Genomic DNA, 16363 nt, shown 5'->3' with positions numbered 1-16363 from the left:
GAACGTCTAACATGACATGAAAGACACTAGTTTCATTGACTTAACTAGATGTTGTATCCATTTATTCATTTAGTTTTAACTTTAATAGGAGCAGGACGATTTAGTTAGCAATTTGAAAACAGACCTAGAACACGCCCAGCAAAAAATACTAGAAACAGAAGCAAATTATAAAAGTTACATCCTAAAGTTAAATGATGAATTAGATGCGAACAATAAGGAACATGAAACTGTTATTAAAAAACGTGACGAAGAATTAAGAGAAACGCTCGAGAAATTAGTCAAACTAGATCAAGATAAAACCGATGCTGTGGAAGAACTGAAACAACAACTTGAAAGCGTAATTACGGAGAAAGATTCGAAAATAAATGAGATACAGATAGAGCTTGAGGAAAAACAAAGTAGCATAGGAGAACAAAATAGGGAATGCAATGCAATGAAAAATACTATTTCTGAGCTGGAAACTAAGATAGAGCATACAACTAAGGAGCTAGAAAAAGTACAATCAAAATTAGACAATGTTATTTTAGACTTAGAAAATGAAAGAACAGAATATGAATCCGAATTGAAAGAAAAACAAACACATATAGAGACATTGAAAGATGAATACAAACAACTAGTACAGAGCACGGAAGAAATTATAACAGGTTTAAAATCTCAGATAGTCGAAAAGGATGAACAAGTAATATCACTTGACATTGAAGTGACTAATCTTAAAGATAACGTTTCCAAGCTTGAAGAAGAATTAAATGAGACCCAAGCTGAATTAGAGATTGGTAAAAATGAGTTACTACATATAAGAGAGGAACATGACGCTTTTGTAGAACGGAACGAAAATAACTTAACTTTAAAGAATGAGGAGTTAAGGAGTCTTCACGATGAAATTAACAAACTTAAGAAAGAATATGAAGAATTAACGACAGAAAAACAAAAACAAAGATATAATTTCGAGTTAGAGAAACAGGTTTGTTTGTTTCAATACCTCTTGTGTCGTCCTGTACAGTCGCCATCAGATATATCGGAGCGGCCAAGGTGCTCACAAATATCTGAATACGCCTCTATTGTCAAGGCGCTAGAGTGCGTTTTTAGATATTTTTGAGCACCTAAGCTGCTCATATTTTATGGCGATTGTACAATAGGGATCTCGAATACAAGATTCTTAACTAGAATTAGTTGGTTTTTATACTTTCTCTGGCGCTCTGTATTTTTGATACTAGGGATATATTTATGATTTCTAAATTCAATCATCTACCTAGTCTTGTAAGATAACATGAATTTATTATGTCTCTTTATTATTAGGAATTCCTAAATAAAATCGAAGAATTAGACCAGGAGCATTCTAAACTACATAATAAATACGAAACGATGCAAAACGAAAAGGATGCAATAATTGGTAAGCTTAATGATGAAATAGTCAATCTGAAACTGCAATGTAGCCACATACAAGACAGTAAGGATGGCGAAATAAAATGTCTACACGAAAAACTTCAAAAACATGAAACTGATTTCGCATCACAGATTTCTGAGAAAGATAACACAATTTTAGAAGCGAACAGAAATCTTGAAGAATTGAAGGCTCAGTTAGAGGAATTGCAGACGCTTAGAGCAAAAGAGAAGGAAGATGCGGATCTTTTGTTGTCTGAGAAAGAAGGCAATGCTAAGGTTAGGATAACTGTGACGTCTGGGCTGGTTGTGTTATTGTGTTCGTCACGGGAATCACACGTTTAGGTGGAAGGATCCATATTTCACAGTAAAATGACACTTTACTGGTTATCCTTTGTTTGTCTTGAGAACTTCCTGTTCTAGTGTCATACTTAATATTTCCTAGCATTTTCGTTTTCTCTATTATTGTAGGTATTCATCTTTGTTGGATTCAAGTACTCATAAGCGCTTTGGTGTTTGGTTTCACTTGCTTTATCTAAACTGGTGTTGGTTTTAATTACTTTTACTGTTGTCTCACCTGATTCTTTTCAGTATTAAGATGTTGTTTTTTTATTCTACTGCTACACGGTTTATTGTTTACAATATTCATTTTCCTAGTACGCCTATATCTTAAGCAAATATAATATTCTGGTTCTGATTATTATTTTGTATTTCTAATTATTTAATAAATTATACTTAGCTCACGATTCACGCTTCCTTTTCAATTAGTATTGTTCGTCTCAGGCACCACGGCATTTTTTTCCAATACTTCACCTCGCACATTTCCAAATGTGTTACTAAGCTTGTAGAGTCTGATAGTATATCTAACGCATGTTTTCTCTCCTCTGGCACCTCCAACTTCAACCGCTTTGCATGGACTTCAATGGCATGGCCTACACGTGTGTCGCTACGGTATAGTTGCTGGAAGTGAGGCTCGGCCACACGGAGCGGGAGAGACTGAGCGCGGAGTGTGAGTTGCAGGATCTGCTGCAACACAACACGGTGTTGGAGGCTGATCTGACCGCGGCGAGGATACAGCTGCAGGAGGCGCAGGCGGAGATTGAGAAACGTGAGTTGTCATTGTGTTATTTGAAATTTGTGTTTGTATCTTGCGGGCATAGTGTATTTTAAATACATATAATTTGAGGCAGTGCAATAAAGAGTATGTGTATTGTATATTAAAGTACATAAAATAATAATCTACGTTGCATGTAAAAGTAGATAGAAATCATTTTTGCGATCAAGGACATATCGACAACAACCTTGAATGTTTCTCACGAAACACTACTGAGGTAAATAAATATAGTCATAAAGAATCGATTTATTTATTTATTTTTAAATTATGATTATAACAAATTTGATAACGATATGGTAGTGCTTTGAACCGAGTATCTGAGTATTACCTTGAAATACAAAAGAATTGATACATACAAAACATAGCCTTAGACACAAATAAATAAATACTTTGGGTTTAACGCAAGGCCCTACTTCGTTATTGCGTGTCTTATAAGCGAATAGATTGCACTTGCAAAAGCTAAAATTACACGTATCGCTTCTGCTTTAAAGACGATTACTCTCTTTATACAGTTTAATTACATTTATCGAATGTTCCAGAACGGTTAAAGCTACTGACGACAGCAAGCGCCGCGGCGTTGGAGGTTACGAGTGGAGCGCTCGAACGAGTGACTGCGCAGGATTCCAACCGCGCCGCCGCCGTACTCGCCGCTGAGGCTCTGAAGGAACTAGCTAGCACCACAGAGGTAACTAGACAATGTGGACATGTCGTCTATCATCCTAAAATCTCTACTAAGATACGACTTTAGAAATACTTTTTTATCAATCAGTTTGGATAACTTATTTTTTTAACTTGCAGATCAAAGGTCACGAGGACACTCTGGCGCGCTCGGCTATCTTCGCCGCGCATAACGCAGCGCAGCTTTCAGCATACGTAACAGAAGTGTCCAATCTCTCTACCGACATAGAGCTTACAGACAGTACGTGTGACTTCACTTATTTATTTCATGCTTCTACACGGTCTATGTCCCCAAAGTAGCATGCCATATCGTAATAGAGACTGTGCATACTCGTACGCTTTTAACGTTGTTCATTCGTGCTCAATTTCTTTATAATTGAAACACATATTAAACTACTGATTACTATTTATTTTAATGACTACTATGTCCAAAATAATGATGGCATCTTTAAATTATTCATCATAAAACGATATGACTTATCGATTTTTTTTAGGCTTAACGCGATATTTGCGGCTTAGGACCGAGACAGTTTGACCTTTTTCGAATAATTTCGCAAATAAATTGAGGATTCTTTTCAGAACTAAACACCGAATGCCGCCTAATGCTATCAGCGACGGCGGATTGCCTAACGCATCTCTCTCGCGGCGAGTTACAAGCGCCGTACGGTGATGCACGTAGCCGCATCAGTACAGTCGCCGCTGCCGCCGCAGCCGCCGACCGTACTAATACTGGAGCTCGTAGCGTGGACGATGAGCTGGCCGACATGGACAAGGCCATCGAACTGGCTGCGGGACAGATCGAGGTTAGCCATTGAACTGACTCTTCCATATTATACCGCTTTGTTTTGAGGTTTAGATTCGATTCTTGCACCGGTTAGAATTATAAACCCGTTGTATTTCTGTGTCCCTAGTGAAAAAAGGTATAAGTCTCGGGCAGCGCGGTTTTAAATGGGTATAAGTTCCAAGTAACACCTATGCCCTTTTACTCCTAGGCTGCGTGAGACTTGTACCCTTTTTCACTAGGGCCACAGATTTGTACTATAATTATGTATAATTGTCATACGTCGGACTCCAGCGGGCATTTTCGTGGCATGTCAGAATGATAGGTAAGGTTCGCAAATCAATCAATTCACTTTCGAGTATTTGTACTTAGTATTTGGTACCTAGTATTTATAATGTGAAATTCCAAATATCATAGCAACTAACTGCGTTATTTGTAAACGTACTTGAACTACACATAAGTCAAAATGGCGAAAAAGTTCGTTTGGCTTTATCCGTCACTCAGACAATAGGCATGTTGACATGAATCGCAAATATATAACATGTTATGTTTTTACCATAGCAGGGAATATTAGAATGCTGAAAATCATATTGTGTAAGTGTAAATATGCGTAATTAATTAATTAAAAATAGTCAAAAGTATTTAAAATAATGCCCAGTATCACGTGACTGCAAACGCCAATCGGAGCGCGTGACGTCATGACATGAGAAACACCACAGACTAGTCGTCAAACCTGACCGTAATCCATAGGACACCGCCAAAGAGTTTGGATGTTCAAACAGTGTATGTATTTTTTATTTCGACAATAGACATTTATTACGTACAAAAAATATTATGACATGATATAAAATATATATTTATTAGTTATTAAATAAATAAAATGTTATATAATACGATATTTCACCAAAATCTTTTTAATAATTTGGCTGAATGGAACTATCATTGCCATGTTGGCTGTCGGAAACAAAAAATAAATAAATTAAAAAGTTATATCTGCGCCACTATATTTGCACTCACAATTTTAGTTGTATCATAATAATTCATCTTAAATTGTAACTGTAAGTATTTTTGTGTGAAATTAGTTATTGTGATTCATTTTTGAAATGGTTTTATCATCGCTGAACGTAATATGTATACATATAGTTCGCAAGTAACAATATCATTCAAGTCAAAATTCGTAACTGCAACGTAAGTATCATGTAACAAATATATTTTTTTATACTCTAGGGTCTTGATTGTTGTTCTTTTACAGATAGGCACTGCATAAGACATGTAAAACTTGTTATTCATTATTTTAGCTTATATATTTACGTAATACTGATCTTTTAGAAAGAGAGATAAATTAAATACTACAGCTTTTGTTCTACGCTAGGACTGACATTTTGGCAGCAGTTTGTTTATTTATCTGTTCGTGACGTCACGTGACAGCTTAGAGCGTTTAGGCTCAAACTTTAAACACTAAACTAATTAAGCTCTATTTAGTATTTAAAATTAATGAATAAAAATTTTAAATTATTTTTTTGTAATAATTACGTGTCTATCTATAAAATGAATACAGTTCTAAAAACTTGTCAACATGCCTATTGCAGCTGTGAGAAAGGAACAAAACAAATGAGTTAACTGGGCATGTCAAGTTCTATGAACACGGCTATGTTACAAATACTAGGTACATTATGATACTCGTAAGTTAAGATTTTTTTGTTAACCTTACCTTGCCCTCAAACTGCCCCCTATAGTCCGACGTATGATAATTGTATATGTGATTGAAAACCCTCGTCTCGCAAACATAATCTGTTATCCATCGTAGAGTTAGACCAAGAAAAGTTTGCAGCGGTTTTAACAGACTGTGTGGGCTGTCAAAATCGCTGCAAACTTTTCTTTTGTGCAAGTGTTATTTATACGTCATAATTTCATAGAACTATTAACTGAATGACGTCCAATGGTGTTATGTGCTCATTGACTTCGAATAACATTAATCAGTAACTCATTTATCCTCGTAAGACCCAGGGCAATATTGGAACCACTTTTGAATTTGGAACTTTCTTTTATTTCTATACGAGTTCAAAACTAGGATTTAATTTATACTTGTACAAGTACACGGGGACTTACGAGGACTTTGGTACGTATGTTGTATGATGCAGCTTCATGATAATAGATTTATTTTGTGTCACAATTTACAATAAGCAGACATTTGAAATATAATCCGTTTCGCAGGAGATGCTCGCAGCCAGCCGCGCGGGTGACTCGGGCGTCAAGCTCGAAGTGAACGGCAAGATCCTCGACGCGTGCACAACCCTCATGGCCGCCGTCAAAGCTCTAGTCCAGGACGCCAGGAAACTGCAGGCCGAGCTCGGAGACCCTGGGACCAGGCTGAAGATGTACCGGCGCAATCCTCAGTGGTCGGAGGGACTCATATCCGCCGCTAAGGCCGTTGTCTTCGCTGCTAAACTGCTCGTGTAAGTATATACAGCGCTTATTAGTTGTCGCTGTTAAAGCTCTAGTTCAGGACGCGAGGAAACTGCAGGCCGAGCTCGGAGACCCTGGGACGAGGCTGAAGATGTACCGGCGCAATCCTCAGTGGTCGGAGGGACTCATATTCGCCGCTAAGGCCGTTGTTTTCGCTGCTAAACTGCTCGTGTAAGTATATACAGCGCTTATTAGTTGTCGCTGTTAAAGCTCTAGTTCAGGACGCGAGGAAACTGCAGGCCGAGCTCGGAGACCCTGGGACGAGGGTGAAGATGTACCGGCGCAATCCTCAGTGGTCGGAGGGACTCATATCCGCCGCTAAGGCCGTTGTCTTCGCTGCTAAACTGTTGGTGTAAGTATATACCGCGCTTATTAGTTGTCGCTGTTAAAGCTCTAGTCCAGAACGCCAGGACACTGCAGGCCGGGCTCGAAGATCCTGGGACCAGGCTGAAGATGTACCGGCGCAATCCTCAGTGGTCGGAGGGACTCATATTCGCCGCTAAGGCCGTTGTTTTCGCTGCTAAACTGCTCGTGTAAGTATATACAGCGCTTATTAGTTGTCGCTGTTAAAGCTCTAGTTCAGGACGCGAGGAAACTGCAGGCCGAGCTCGGAGACCCTGGGACGAGGGTGAAGATGTACCGGCGCAATCCTCAGTGGTCGGAGGGACTCATATCCGCCGCTAAGGCCGTTGTCTTCGCTGCTAAACTGTTGGTGTAAGTATATACCGCGCTTATTAGTTGTCGCTGTTAAAGCTCTAGTCCAGAACGCCAGGACACTGCAGGCCGGGCTCGAAGATCCTGGGACCAGGCTGAAGATGTACCGGCGCAATCCTCAGTGGTCGGAGGGACTCATATCCGCCGCTAAGGCCGTTGTCTTCGCTGCTAAACTGTTGGTGTAAGTATATACCGCGCTTATTAGTTGTCGCTGTTAAAGCTCTAGTCCAGAACGCCAGGACACTGCAGGCCGGGCTCGAAGATCCTGGGACCAGGCTGAAGATGTACCGGCGCAATCCTCAGTGGTCGGAGGGACTCATATCCGCCGCTAAGGCCGTTGTCTTCGCTGCTAAACTGTTGGTGTAAGTATATACCGCGCTTATTAGTTGTCGCTGTTAAAGCTCTAGTCCAGAACGCCAGGACACTGCAGGCCGGGCTCGAAGATCCTGGGACCAGGCTGAAGATGTACCGGCGCAATCTTCAGTGGTCAGAGAGGCTTATATCCGCCGCTTATGTCTCACCGGACGGTCTTATCGGGAGATCAGCGCTGGAAGACGAGTCGTCAGTATCATGCTAAGATGAGACTATTTGGTGGCGAATCTCCCTTCTATGTTTTTCAGTTTTGTATAATATTCTCTTTTGTGTTTTTGCTTACGAATAAATTATTTCTATTTTTTTTATAGCGTTTCTTATTTCTCACTGTTAAAGTTTATTAGCTTAGGATTTTAAATGATCGGGTAGTTTGGCTGTCAAACGAAGATATGTAAATATGACATAGTTTTTAAGGAGCCCGTTTGCCCACAGAACGTCAGCGGACGAGGCGGTGAACGGCGAGGGCCGCGTGGAGGGCGTGTCGGCGGCGGCGCACGAGGTGGCGGCCAGCACGGCGCAGCTCGTGGCCGCCTCGCGCGCGCGCGCCGCGCCCGGCTCCTCCGCGCTGCAGCGCCTCGCGCAGGCCTCCAGGGCCGTCGCGGCCGCCACCGGGGCGGTGGTCGCCGCGGCCAGGGACACGTCTAGAAGACTCAACGATCAAGGTATCTGCGCTAAACACCTGCAGAACTTACAATTTGCACCGTCTCCGTCAAAGAGGAATTTTAAATTTGTTCTTGGATGAGGCAAAACTACGCAACACTTGTAAATCATTAACGTATATATCTATGAACTAACTTTACGGGCACTAAAAATGGTACGTATTCAGCGGTGTTACTTACGAATTCCAGCCAATCGTGCAGTCTAACGCAACTAGTTGCGACCAATAGCGCGCGTGATGCGAACTCATCAACCAATCGCGTTGTACCGGTGTCACACCGCTGTACTGGCCCCTATGATGCCTCATTATTATTGCCCGTAAAGCCAGTCCCTAGATATTTATGTCAATGTTGTAAATAGTGTTCGATGTGAAAAAGTAATTATTAATCAATCAAAAACCTCCACCCCTGCCGGGGTGTGTGTAGATGGGAGTATTTACATAAGTTTTATTTTACAGAGGCCCTTGACACGTCAGCGTTAACGCTCACCGCAACGCGGATCCTCGAGATGGAGAGCAAAGTCCGCTCGCTGGAGCTGGAAAGCGCTCTGGAGGCAGAGCGGGCGAAGCTCTCCGCGCTCCGTACGAGGCACTACCAGCTCGCACAGATGCAGGAGGCAAGTATATGGAACGAATGTATGATGAACGATTGTACGAATGGGATGAATGAAGTAACACAGGTAAAAAAGCATGGCGCTGACAGTTTGGCACTGTTGTACGACGTACAGTCAGCAGCAGAAGTTGCTAAGCGGGCGAGGTGTTCAAAATGACCTTGACACGCTCTTATTCTCTTAACAATAAAGTGGCGTCAAGATCATTTTGAACACCTGGCACGCTTAGCAACTTCTGCTGCTGGCTGAACAATGTACAATGTACAGCCAGCAGCAGAAGGCCAGGTGTGCATGTACAGTGTACATACTCGTAGGTGTTGTTGTATGAGTTGCCTCTACTGTGAAAAATTTAATAGAAGTGAGCGCAATACTCACAGTGAACTGGTTGACTGTCCATACCTACTAGAACTACGTTTTATGATAGGTATGCGATAGTAATTCGTTTATTTCTATTTAGCGCAGCATGAAAAGCGGGAGGTTTAACGCGTGGTAAGCGAAATCTAGAAGCCTAGTGTAGATCACTTGTGTTGGCCATTTTAGAAGGCTATGTCTTCGTATACCAACTTTTAGAAATGTCATTTAACGTTTAAATCATTTCCCGTATCAAGGCTAGCAAATATAAACCTTATACTGGAAGCTTGAAGGTTACTTTGGCAGAGTATAATACTTACTGCTACTACTAGTATTCTTGGCGCTACAGGTAGATTGGGCAGGACAACTCGCAAAGCCTCATGGTATTCAATAGGTTAACCTTTTGGACGCCAATGACCGATTAATCGGTCACAGACCACAGAGCAACGTAGACCTACGTGCATATGCATAAAGTTCAATTTCAGTTTTGACACTTGGGTGACGTGGCGTCCGAGTGGCTGCTTTTGTGTTTGACACGGCGTCGAAAAGGTTAACCGACTTTATTATTATCTTCCACAGAATGGCGGTATTACTAATGGAAAAGAGTGAAGCTACGACGAAATGCAACCCTCCGCCACCATCGACGTATTGCACGCATTTACCAATAACAACGTATTTTTCAGTATTTTCACTGCACCGTCGCATTTTTCTGTAATGGCATTTTATTTTTGCTATACAACGAAGCTTTTTCGTATATTTGTGAGTTATGTACCTTATTGTGACAGATGAGAGAATCATGTCTTCCCTGAGGAGGCTCAATAGTAACTATGAAATATCATATGAATTATGCTCTAGCCAGACATCATAACTGCTTAAGGCCCATCAGTGAGTGTAACCCTTTTGCTACTTCTCACTTTTTTTTATCATCTTTTGTATACAGACATTGGTATTAAAATGACTGCGCTCATTCCCTGAATAAGTGAATATACTTTATTTTGGATATGGAAGTTTTAACGCATTTATTGGCTATGTCACAGAATAAATAATACACCGGTACAGAAGACTCACTCTCTAACAAGCCGCTAGGTGGCGACAGCGCCACGCGCGGCTTATGGCTTTCCCCAAAATTGGGGTGGAACGGATGTACTTTTAGCTACCTGTAGCAAAGTGACGAAATCGCGAAGTGAGCCACGCCTGGCTGTGTGTACAACTGTAATTGAAAAGTATCACCTTTTTGCCACGGTGTGATCTGTCGGTTGTTTTTTCACCACACATTCCGCAGTTGTACAAACAGCAACACTCCTAACTGTACATCGGTGGACCTTATTACAGAAGGCATAAGGTCCTCCGATGTACAGTTAACAGTGTAGGCGATGGTACATAGCCAATATTGCAATTATGAGTTTATGACTTATAGGTCTTGTTATTAAAATGTCAAGTTATTTACACGCATTAGAGATAACTAAAATTAATCATTCTATTGGTGAGGCTAGTGTAAAATTTAGCTGGAGTTGTTTCTAAATGAAATAAACATGTCAATTTTAGTGGTACATATATCCAAATAACCTGTGCGAATTCTGCGTAACAAAAGCATTATCCATAATATATGTTTTCTTTTTATAAGACTGTGAGAGAGACGATATTACGATGCATATTGATGTGATGCTAGCCCGTCAGTACACCTAATAACTATTATATAATAAAAGGTATGTGAACACAACGTGTAGATTGTACTAAGTGTATAGATAATCCATGTCGCTAGATTCCCATTAGGCTAACACGCCTTTAAACTGTCCCAGCGTAATCGACCTACCGCCCATTACCTAGGTGTCATTTTCGTATGTCACTTATATAGAGTAATTAAAGCTCTGCTCTCGAGCACTCTTTGGCTTGAAGCCTTTGATAAAAATGATGAATCGTTTACGCATGTCTGAAATTGTCTAGAACAAAACAATCCATTCAAATATCAACCTTATATAGTATATGGAAGAAGATTCCAATTGCAAAAACTAATTGTAAATTATGTTCTTGTCATTTTTTATATCTATTGTATAGAGGTATAGTATGAGACCTATTTACGTTTAGGTTAGGATCCACTGTTGTAGCTTATGAATACATTAAACCCGTAGGTTATTTTTAAGTATTAAACGTAAATCTACTCTCAATTAATGAAATGGAAATGACAGTAAAACAATAAGATCACTAATCGGTAGCTGTAACTCGTAACTTTTATAAGTCCTTTTGGATGTCTAAATCGGATTAAATCTAGTTCCTTTGTATTAAATAGATTATATTTTGATGTTTAATAATAAACTATACACTATATTTTACTGTTTTTCTTCTACTACGATAGAACGGGGTGACTTTCAAATACAGGGGCGACTTTAAAATTCTAGTTTTTAAGCCATAATATATATTTATGCGAGATTTTTTACAGCAGATGAATATGAATATGTAGTAATCTAACTAGTTACAGGAAAATTTTCAGTAAATAATGAATAATGTTAATTCTATGGCCATTTTAAATCTATCAAAGTAACCCCAAATTGTCCAAAGTCACCCCGGTCTACGGTATGTTCAATATATATTATTTTACTTATCCAATGTATGTCTGTAAGGGTGCTATTCCACCTATCCAATTTCTTCGTCCAATGTGTATTGCGTCATACATTTTGCTTTAATGAGAGAGACGCGCTGATATTGTTCAGGTGTGGAATACCACCCGAAGATATGCTAACAAATGTGCGGTACAGCTACAGAAGGCTGTAAAAATAAGTACCTAAGCTAATGCTAAAAGTTGTCTTGATCCCGATTCTATTTCTCTAACAATAGGGTTGACTCCGAGGTATTTTGTATGAATTCATAGCGTAGATACCTACTTCTGCATATAATGCTGGTTGTATGTAATGAAAGGCGGCGTTGGCTGTGGGCGCGTGTATGACTCGCGCCATCGCCTACGTACTCGCGGTCGGCGGGGCATCGGCCTAACATAATAAACCCTGCAACCAAAAGGCCTCGCAAAATGTATTTCAACCACATCACTGACTCCCTGAACATTGAGGTAAACTTCGATAAGATAAAATAATCAATCGGTGATAAATTACAGCATAAATGCATCACTGTCGATTAGTTCAGTACTAGTGTACTGTAGTGTAAGACAAAAGTCAAGATTTATAGTTTACCATGCCGTAAATGGCGATGGCGATGGCGACCCTAGCTAATTACGAGCGTGAGCTCTGATATGGCTGGCAAAGCCGAACTTACTTTTAAAAACTCTATCGCAGGTGGGGCAGTAAAGTTGACCAGAATTATTGTAAGTACAATTCGGAGGGTTTCGGCCGGGATTTATATCTGACGTTTCGCATTAAGGTCAATGAGACGAGCGTCTTCAAAGTTCTCTACGCTCATATTAACGCGAGAACGCCGTTCTGGCCGCTGAGAAGCAAGCTCCTCCCATTTGTCAGGTGGTATACCACAGGCAATTAGGTGGCGCTTAAGCACATCCTTGTAACGTAGGTGCTGCCCACCTTGCTTCCGTTTACCAGCTGATAGCTGGGAGTAGAAAACGGATTTCGGTAGTCTGCAATCACTCAGGCCGCTTGTAGACGTCCGGTGTTTTCGCCGGACAACGGACCGTGTTACGCAACTACGTCTAGTTTTGTATGTGCCTACAGACAACTGCACCCAAGAATACAAGACATCATCACCGAACACGGAAAATTGTCCGGCGAAAACACCGGACGTCTACAAGCGGCCTCATACGCCAACCATGCCCACACCACCTTAGCTGACCCTTCATCAAGAGCGCCTCCATGCCAGGCATCTTGCAACGACGAAGTACTTCAGTGTTGGGAACGCGATCTTGCCACTTTATATGCAGAATGGAACGTAGACAACGTTTTACTAATTATTTTTTTACGATATTTTACGGCCACATTACGACACTAATATACCAAATGTCTTTGTAAAACAATAAGGGAAAATAAATTCAAGGATTTCAAGTAAAACAAGTTAAAATGCTTACACATAGATATTATATTCGCTGTCATATCTATAATTACAATACTAAGTACGGTTAGCTAACTCAAGCATGGCATACAAAAGTAGAGGGGAATTACAAATAAAATACTGCAAAAAGGGCGGGTTGTTGCAACAGCTAGTAACTGTTATATAACCGAACAATATTACAAAAGTAACGTTGATTTACGTATTGTCAACGTATATTAGAATCAGAAGCGGTATCATGGTCGCATTATTATCACCTGTAATGCCATGCGTCACTTTCGCACTTACATATTTGTAAGAACGTGACAGGCATGGTGACAAATGATTAAGAGCAGACCATCTTAGCCCTACAAATATAGCAACCCACCCATAGTTAATAACTTTAAATATGTTTAAAACACATTAATAATATTCATTTATTGTTCGTAATTTTCATACACAATATTGAAATATTTGAATAAGTACTGTAAAATGCTTTATGGAATGGAGGAGGTATAAAACGGGAATTAAATTTATTATCGTTTTTAAATTCATTGATCGTTTCATTAAGAGTAAAGAACCAACACCTATAAAATTAAACACATTTGCAAATACATCTTAATGTAGTGATAACGTTAGATCTTTGATTGCTATCGTATCACAAATGATGGCACAATTGATTTGTGCTATACTCTATACTACATCACAAGAGTAAAGAAACATAAACAGACAACAGAACAAATAAAATTATTGTATTATATATTTTGATTTGTGTTTTTAAGTAGTCACACTACTATAATATATAAATTATGAACTGAAATAAACTTTGTAAAGAAAAACCTTTGGCCGTTCTTATCTATATGATGCTGACAACTTAATATAATGTAATGTCTGGTAACATTTCTTTCTCTTGTGGCTGTGGCTAGTCTACATTTAAATAAATTAACAATGCAACATAAGACACTGACTCCAGGCTATATATAATATAAAGCTACATTTAGGCCAAATAATTCATTTCAATTAAATTACTAATTATAAACTTTATATATTTGTGCAAGTTAGACCACAACACAAAGTTGCCAACTCACTAACCATCAATAATATATTTTTTGTTATATTTCTATAACTGCATAATAAAGGAATAAGTCTCAAAGCCAGGAATGTTACAGATAAACAATGAAATTAAAACTTATGCAGAGTGTAAACTTAAAATGTGTCAAAAAGTCATCAGCTTGTCTCTTGCTAAACCACTAAAATGATCTTAGTAGAAACAGAACTAGTCACTACTATTTTGTGACACATCCAAAGTTTACCCACCGCTTAAAATAATTTTACATCATGTTGATATTGATAGTGGTCCAACTACACATCTAATAGTACATGCAAGAAGCCGTTACCCACTCAGTATGACTACAATGATATCAAAATCTTAAGATGATGGTAAAACCTTCAAAAATTTAGCACCACAATATTGGCTTCTCACTTTTTCAGTACTGAATTTGTTGTGTACAATATACTATAGCAATAAAACCTTAAAATCATTATTTTGTTCAAACAAAATGTGAGTTTCGTTATGTTTAGTGTCATGTGATCATGTTGAGATAAGATTATTAGGCCAGTCTCCTGTCACCTTAGATAATATTATTATGGTAGGTTTACAGTGTTCAATAATCAACCTTAATTTCTATGTAAGAAATTTTATTTTGTAAAAACAGCTATTGCACATTATGTTCATCTCAATTATCTCAAATAACTTCAACTTTACATTATAGTGTAAATGTTTCTGTTTTATTCAGTATTAAAAATATTGAAAGCAATTTTTTAATGAGATTCAGAGAGCTGCCGAGTATGAACAAAAAATAATATTATCTAAACAAGACAGAACAGAAGTTCTTCTACAATATTTAAAACATGGTGGACTGATATGGCAAGGGAGATGATCGCAAAAACAAAGTGTAAATATTGGGCAAATCTGTTCTTAGACAGTTACAGCGGGGGTGGTTCATCCCACTTGAGGTGCTTCTCTGGAGTCAGGTGCACTATGCGGACATGAACGGCTTGATACTTTTCGAACTTGGGTGGGATGGGGCAGAGGCGGTAAATGACTTCATCACCAGGCAGGGGCACATACTCGCCTTCAATGCTGGAATGAATAAACATAACATTAACAGATTACCGAATTGCCTAATTTCTCTCAAATAATGATTCATTTAGTATTCACTACTGGTTTTACTGCAATATTGTATATCTTCACTGACATCTCTGCTCAAATGGGTTATTCCTACTAGTTACCACCAAGTTGTTATCAGTGGTAACTACTGGGATTTTTTTTCCACTTTTTACCAACACTTACCACTGGGAAAAATAATTCACAGTGGTTACCACCAATTCAGTTTGGTTAAGTCAGGATTTGCATAATAAATTATAATCAAATCAGTTGTTACGGATACTTTTATTCAGATATGGCTAAAATGCTGAAATGATTGAGTGTACTGAATTAGAAAACACATTCATAATAAAATTATTTACCAAGTATTGCAGGCAAATCGCGCAATATACAAAGGAATGTTATAAACGAAACGCTAGACGCTATTGAGGACACCTACTAACCTCATATGGAGGTGCTAATTAATTCTTCTACAACATACTATTTTGACTCATGCAATTGCCAAATTTAAAGTAATTTAAATTTAGCCTCGACTTAATTTTTAAATATAAGTGATATACTTACTCAGAAATGTGTACAAATATATCTTCGCCACTCTTTTCAGGGGTCACAAATCCATGACCTTTCGCGCGACAAAATGACTTAATTTTACCGCTTTCTAATGGGTTTCCTAGGGCTCGCTCAGATCTGAAATAAACAGTAAATTTTATACTTTCGTCACGGTTCTTGATCGTATTATGTTTGCATCGTAAACCACAAGACTTACGTAGAGGCGGTCCGGTTTCGGCGAGTAATAATAGGACTAGGAAGTTGCAGGTGTGAATTAGTTTTGTTAGGAGAATCATCGCTGTTGAAACCGTAGTCGTTAGACATGGTTTCGGAAAACTAATACTGCAATAGTAATCGAATCGAAGAAAGGATATAAATCAAATAGCGTCCATATACGATGTAGGCTGCGAGCGAAGGCCGGATACAGATAAAAAAAATCAAAGAGACAATTAAATGTCAAACAACTCGGTACAGTCCGAATTGTAGTTACAGTTTTTCGAATGTAAAGAATTCAAATTATCAATGCAAAATAATTATTTAT

General features: G+C 39.0%; 3 protein-coding genes across 3 annotated transcripts in view; 1 reads left to right on the top strand and 2 right to left on the bottom strand.

Annotated features, from left to right (window-relative positions):
• Nucleotides 1-11447, top strand: part of LOC134670111 (huntingtin-interacting protein 1) — a 48384-nt gene extending 36937 nt beyond the window's left edge. Inside the window, exons 15-24 of the mRNA XM_063527800.1 lie at nucleotides 89-961; nucleotides 1297-1659; nucleotides 2338-2488; nucleotides 3034-3179; nucleotides 3293-3413; nucleotides 3752-3975; nucleotides 6168-6409; nucleotides 7938-8167; nucleotides 8620-8777; nucleotides 9702-11447. Of these exons, the coding sequence (XP_063383870.1) occupies nucleotides 89-961; nucleotides 1297-1659; nucleotides 2338-2488; nucleotides 3034-3179; nucleotides 3293-3413; nucleotides 3752-3975; nucleotides 6168-6409; nucleotides 7938-8167; nucleotides 8620-8777; nucleotides 9702-9731 (2538 nt within the window). The 3' untranslated portion in view covers nucleotides 9732-11447. The remainder of the gene's footprint in view (nucleotides 1-88; nucleotides 962-1296; nucleotides 1660-2337; nucleotides 2489-3033; nucleotides 3180-3292; nucleotides 3414-3751; nucleotides 3976-6167; nucleotides 6410-7937; nucleotides 8168-8619; nucleotides 8778-9701) is intronic.
• The window catches only part of LOC134670107 (essential MCU regulator, mitochondrial), a 117484-nt gene extending 104701 nt beyond the window's left edge, over nucleotides 1-12783 (bottom strand). The window contains exon 1 of the mRNA XM_063527797.1: nucleotides 12773-12783. The gene's annotated coding sequence lies outside the window, so the exon portion shown is untranslated. The remainder of the gene's footprint in view (nucleotides 1-12772) is intronic.
• Nucleotides 12784-13139: 356 nt separating this feature from the next.
• On the bottom strand, nucleotides 13140-16267 carry LOC134670105 (cold shock domain-containing protein CG9705). Its single transcript, XM_063527795.1, has 3 exons — nucleotides 16040-16267; nucleotides 15838-15960; nucleotides 13140-15249 (listed from the first exon to the last, which is right to left on the bottom strand). Exons 1-3 carry the CDS (start codon nucleotides 16144-16146, stop codon nucleotides 15093-15095), a joined length of 387 nt encoding a protein of 128 aa, XP_063383865.1. The 5' UTR covers nucleotides 16147-16267; the 3' UTR covers nucleotides 13140-15092.
• Between the last annotated feature and the right edge of the window lie 96 nt (nucleotides 16268-16363).

This window comes from Cydia fagiglandana, chromosome 13, assembly GCF_963556715.1.
Source record: "Cydia fagiglandana chromosome 13, ilCydFagi1.1, whole genome shotgun sequence".
NCBI lineage: Eukaryota > Metazoa > Arthropoda > Insecta > Lepidoptera > Tortricidae > Cydia > Cydia fagiglandana.
The sequence above is the reverse complement of the archived record's forward strand: the minus strand, read 5'-3'. Positions and strand labels throughout refer to the sequence as shown.

Bases quoted from the DNA above. Each gene is read 5' to 3' on its own strand.
- LOC134670105 (XM_063527795.1), bottom strand. From the start codon at position 16,146: ATGTCTAACGACTACGGTTTCAACAGCGATGATTCTCCTAACAAAACT. The intron at 15,961-16,039 runs GTAAGTCTTGTG...TGTTTATTTCAG, and splicing joins CGAAACCGGACCGCCTCTAC to ATCTGAGCGAGCCCTAGGAA. The intron at 15,250-15,837 runs GTAAGTATATCA...TATTCATTCCAG, and splicing joins ATATTTGTACACATTTCTGA to CATTGAAGGCGAGTATGTGC.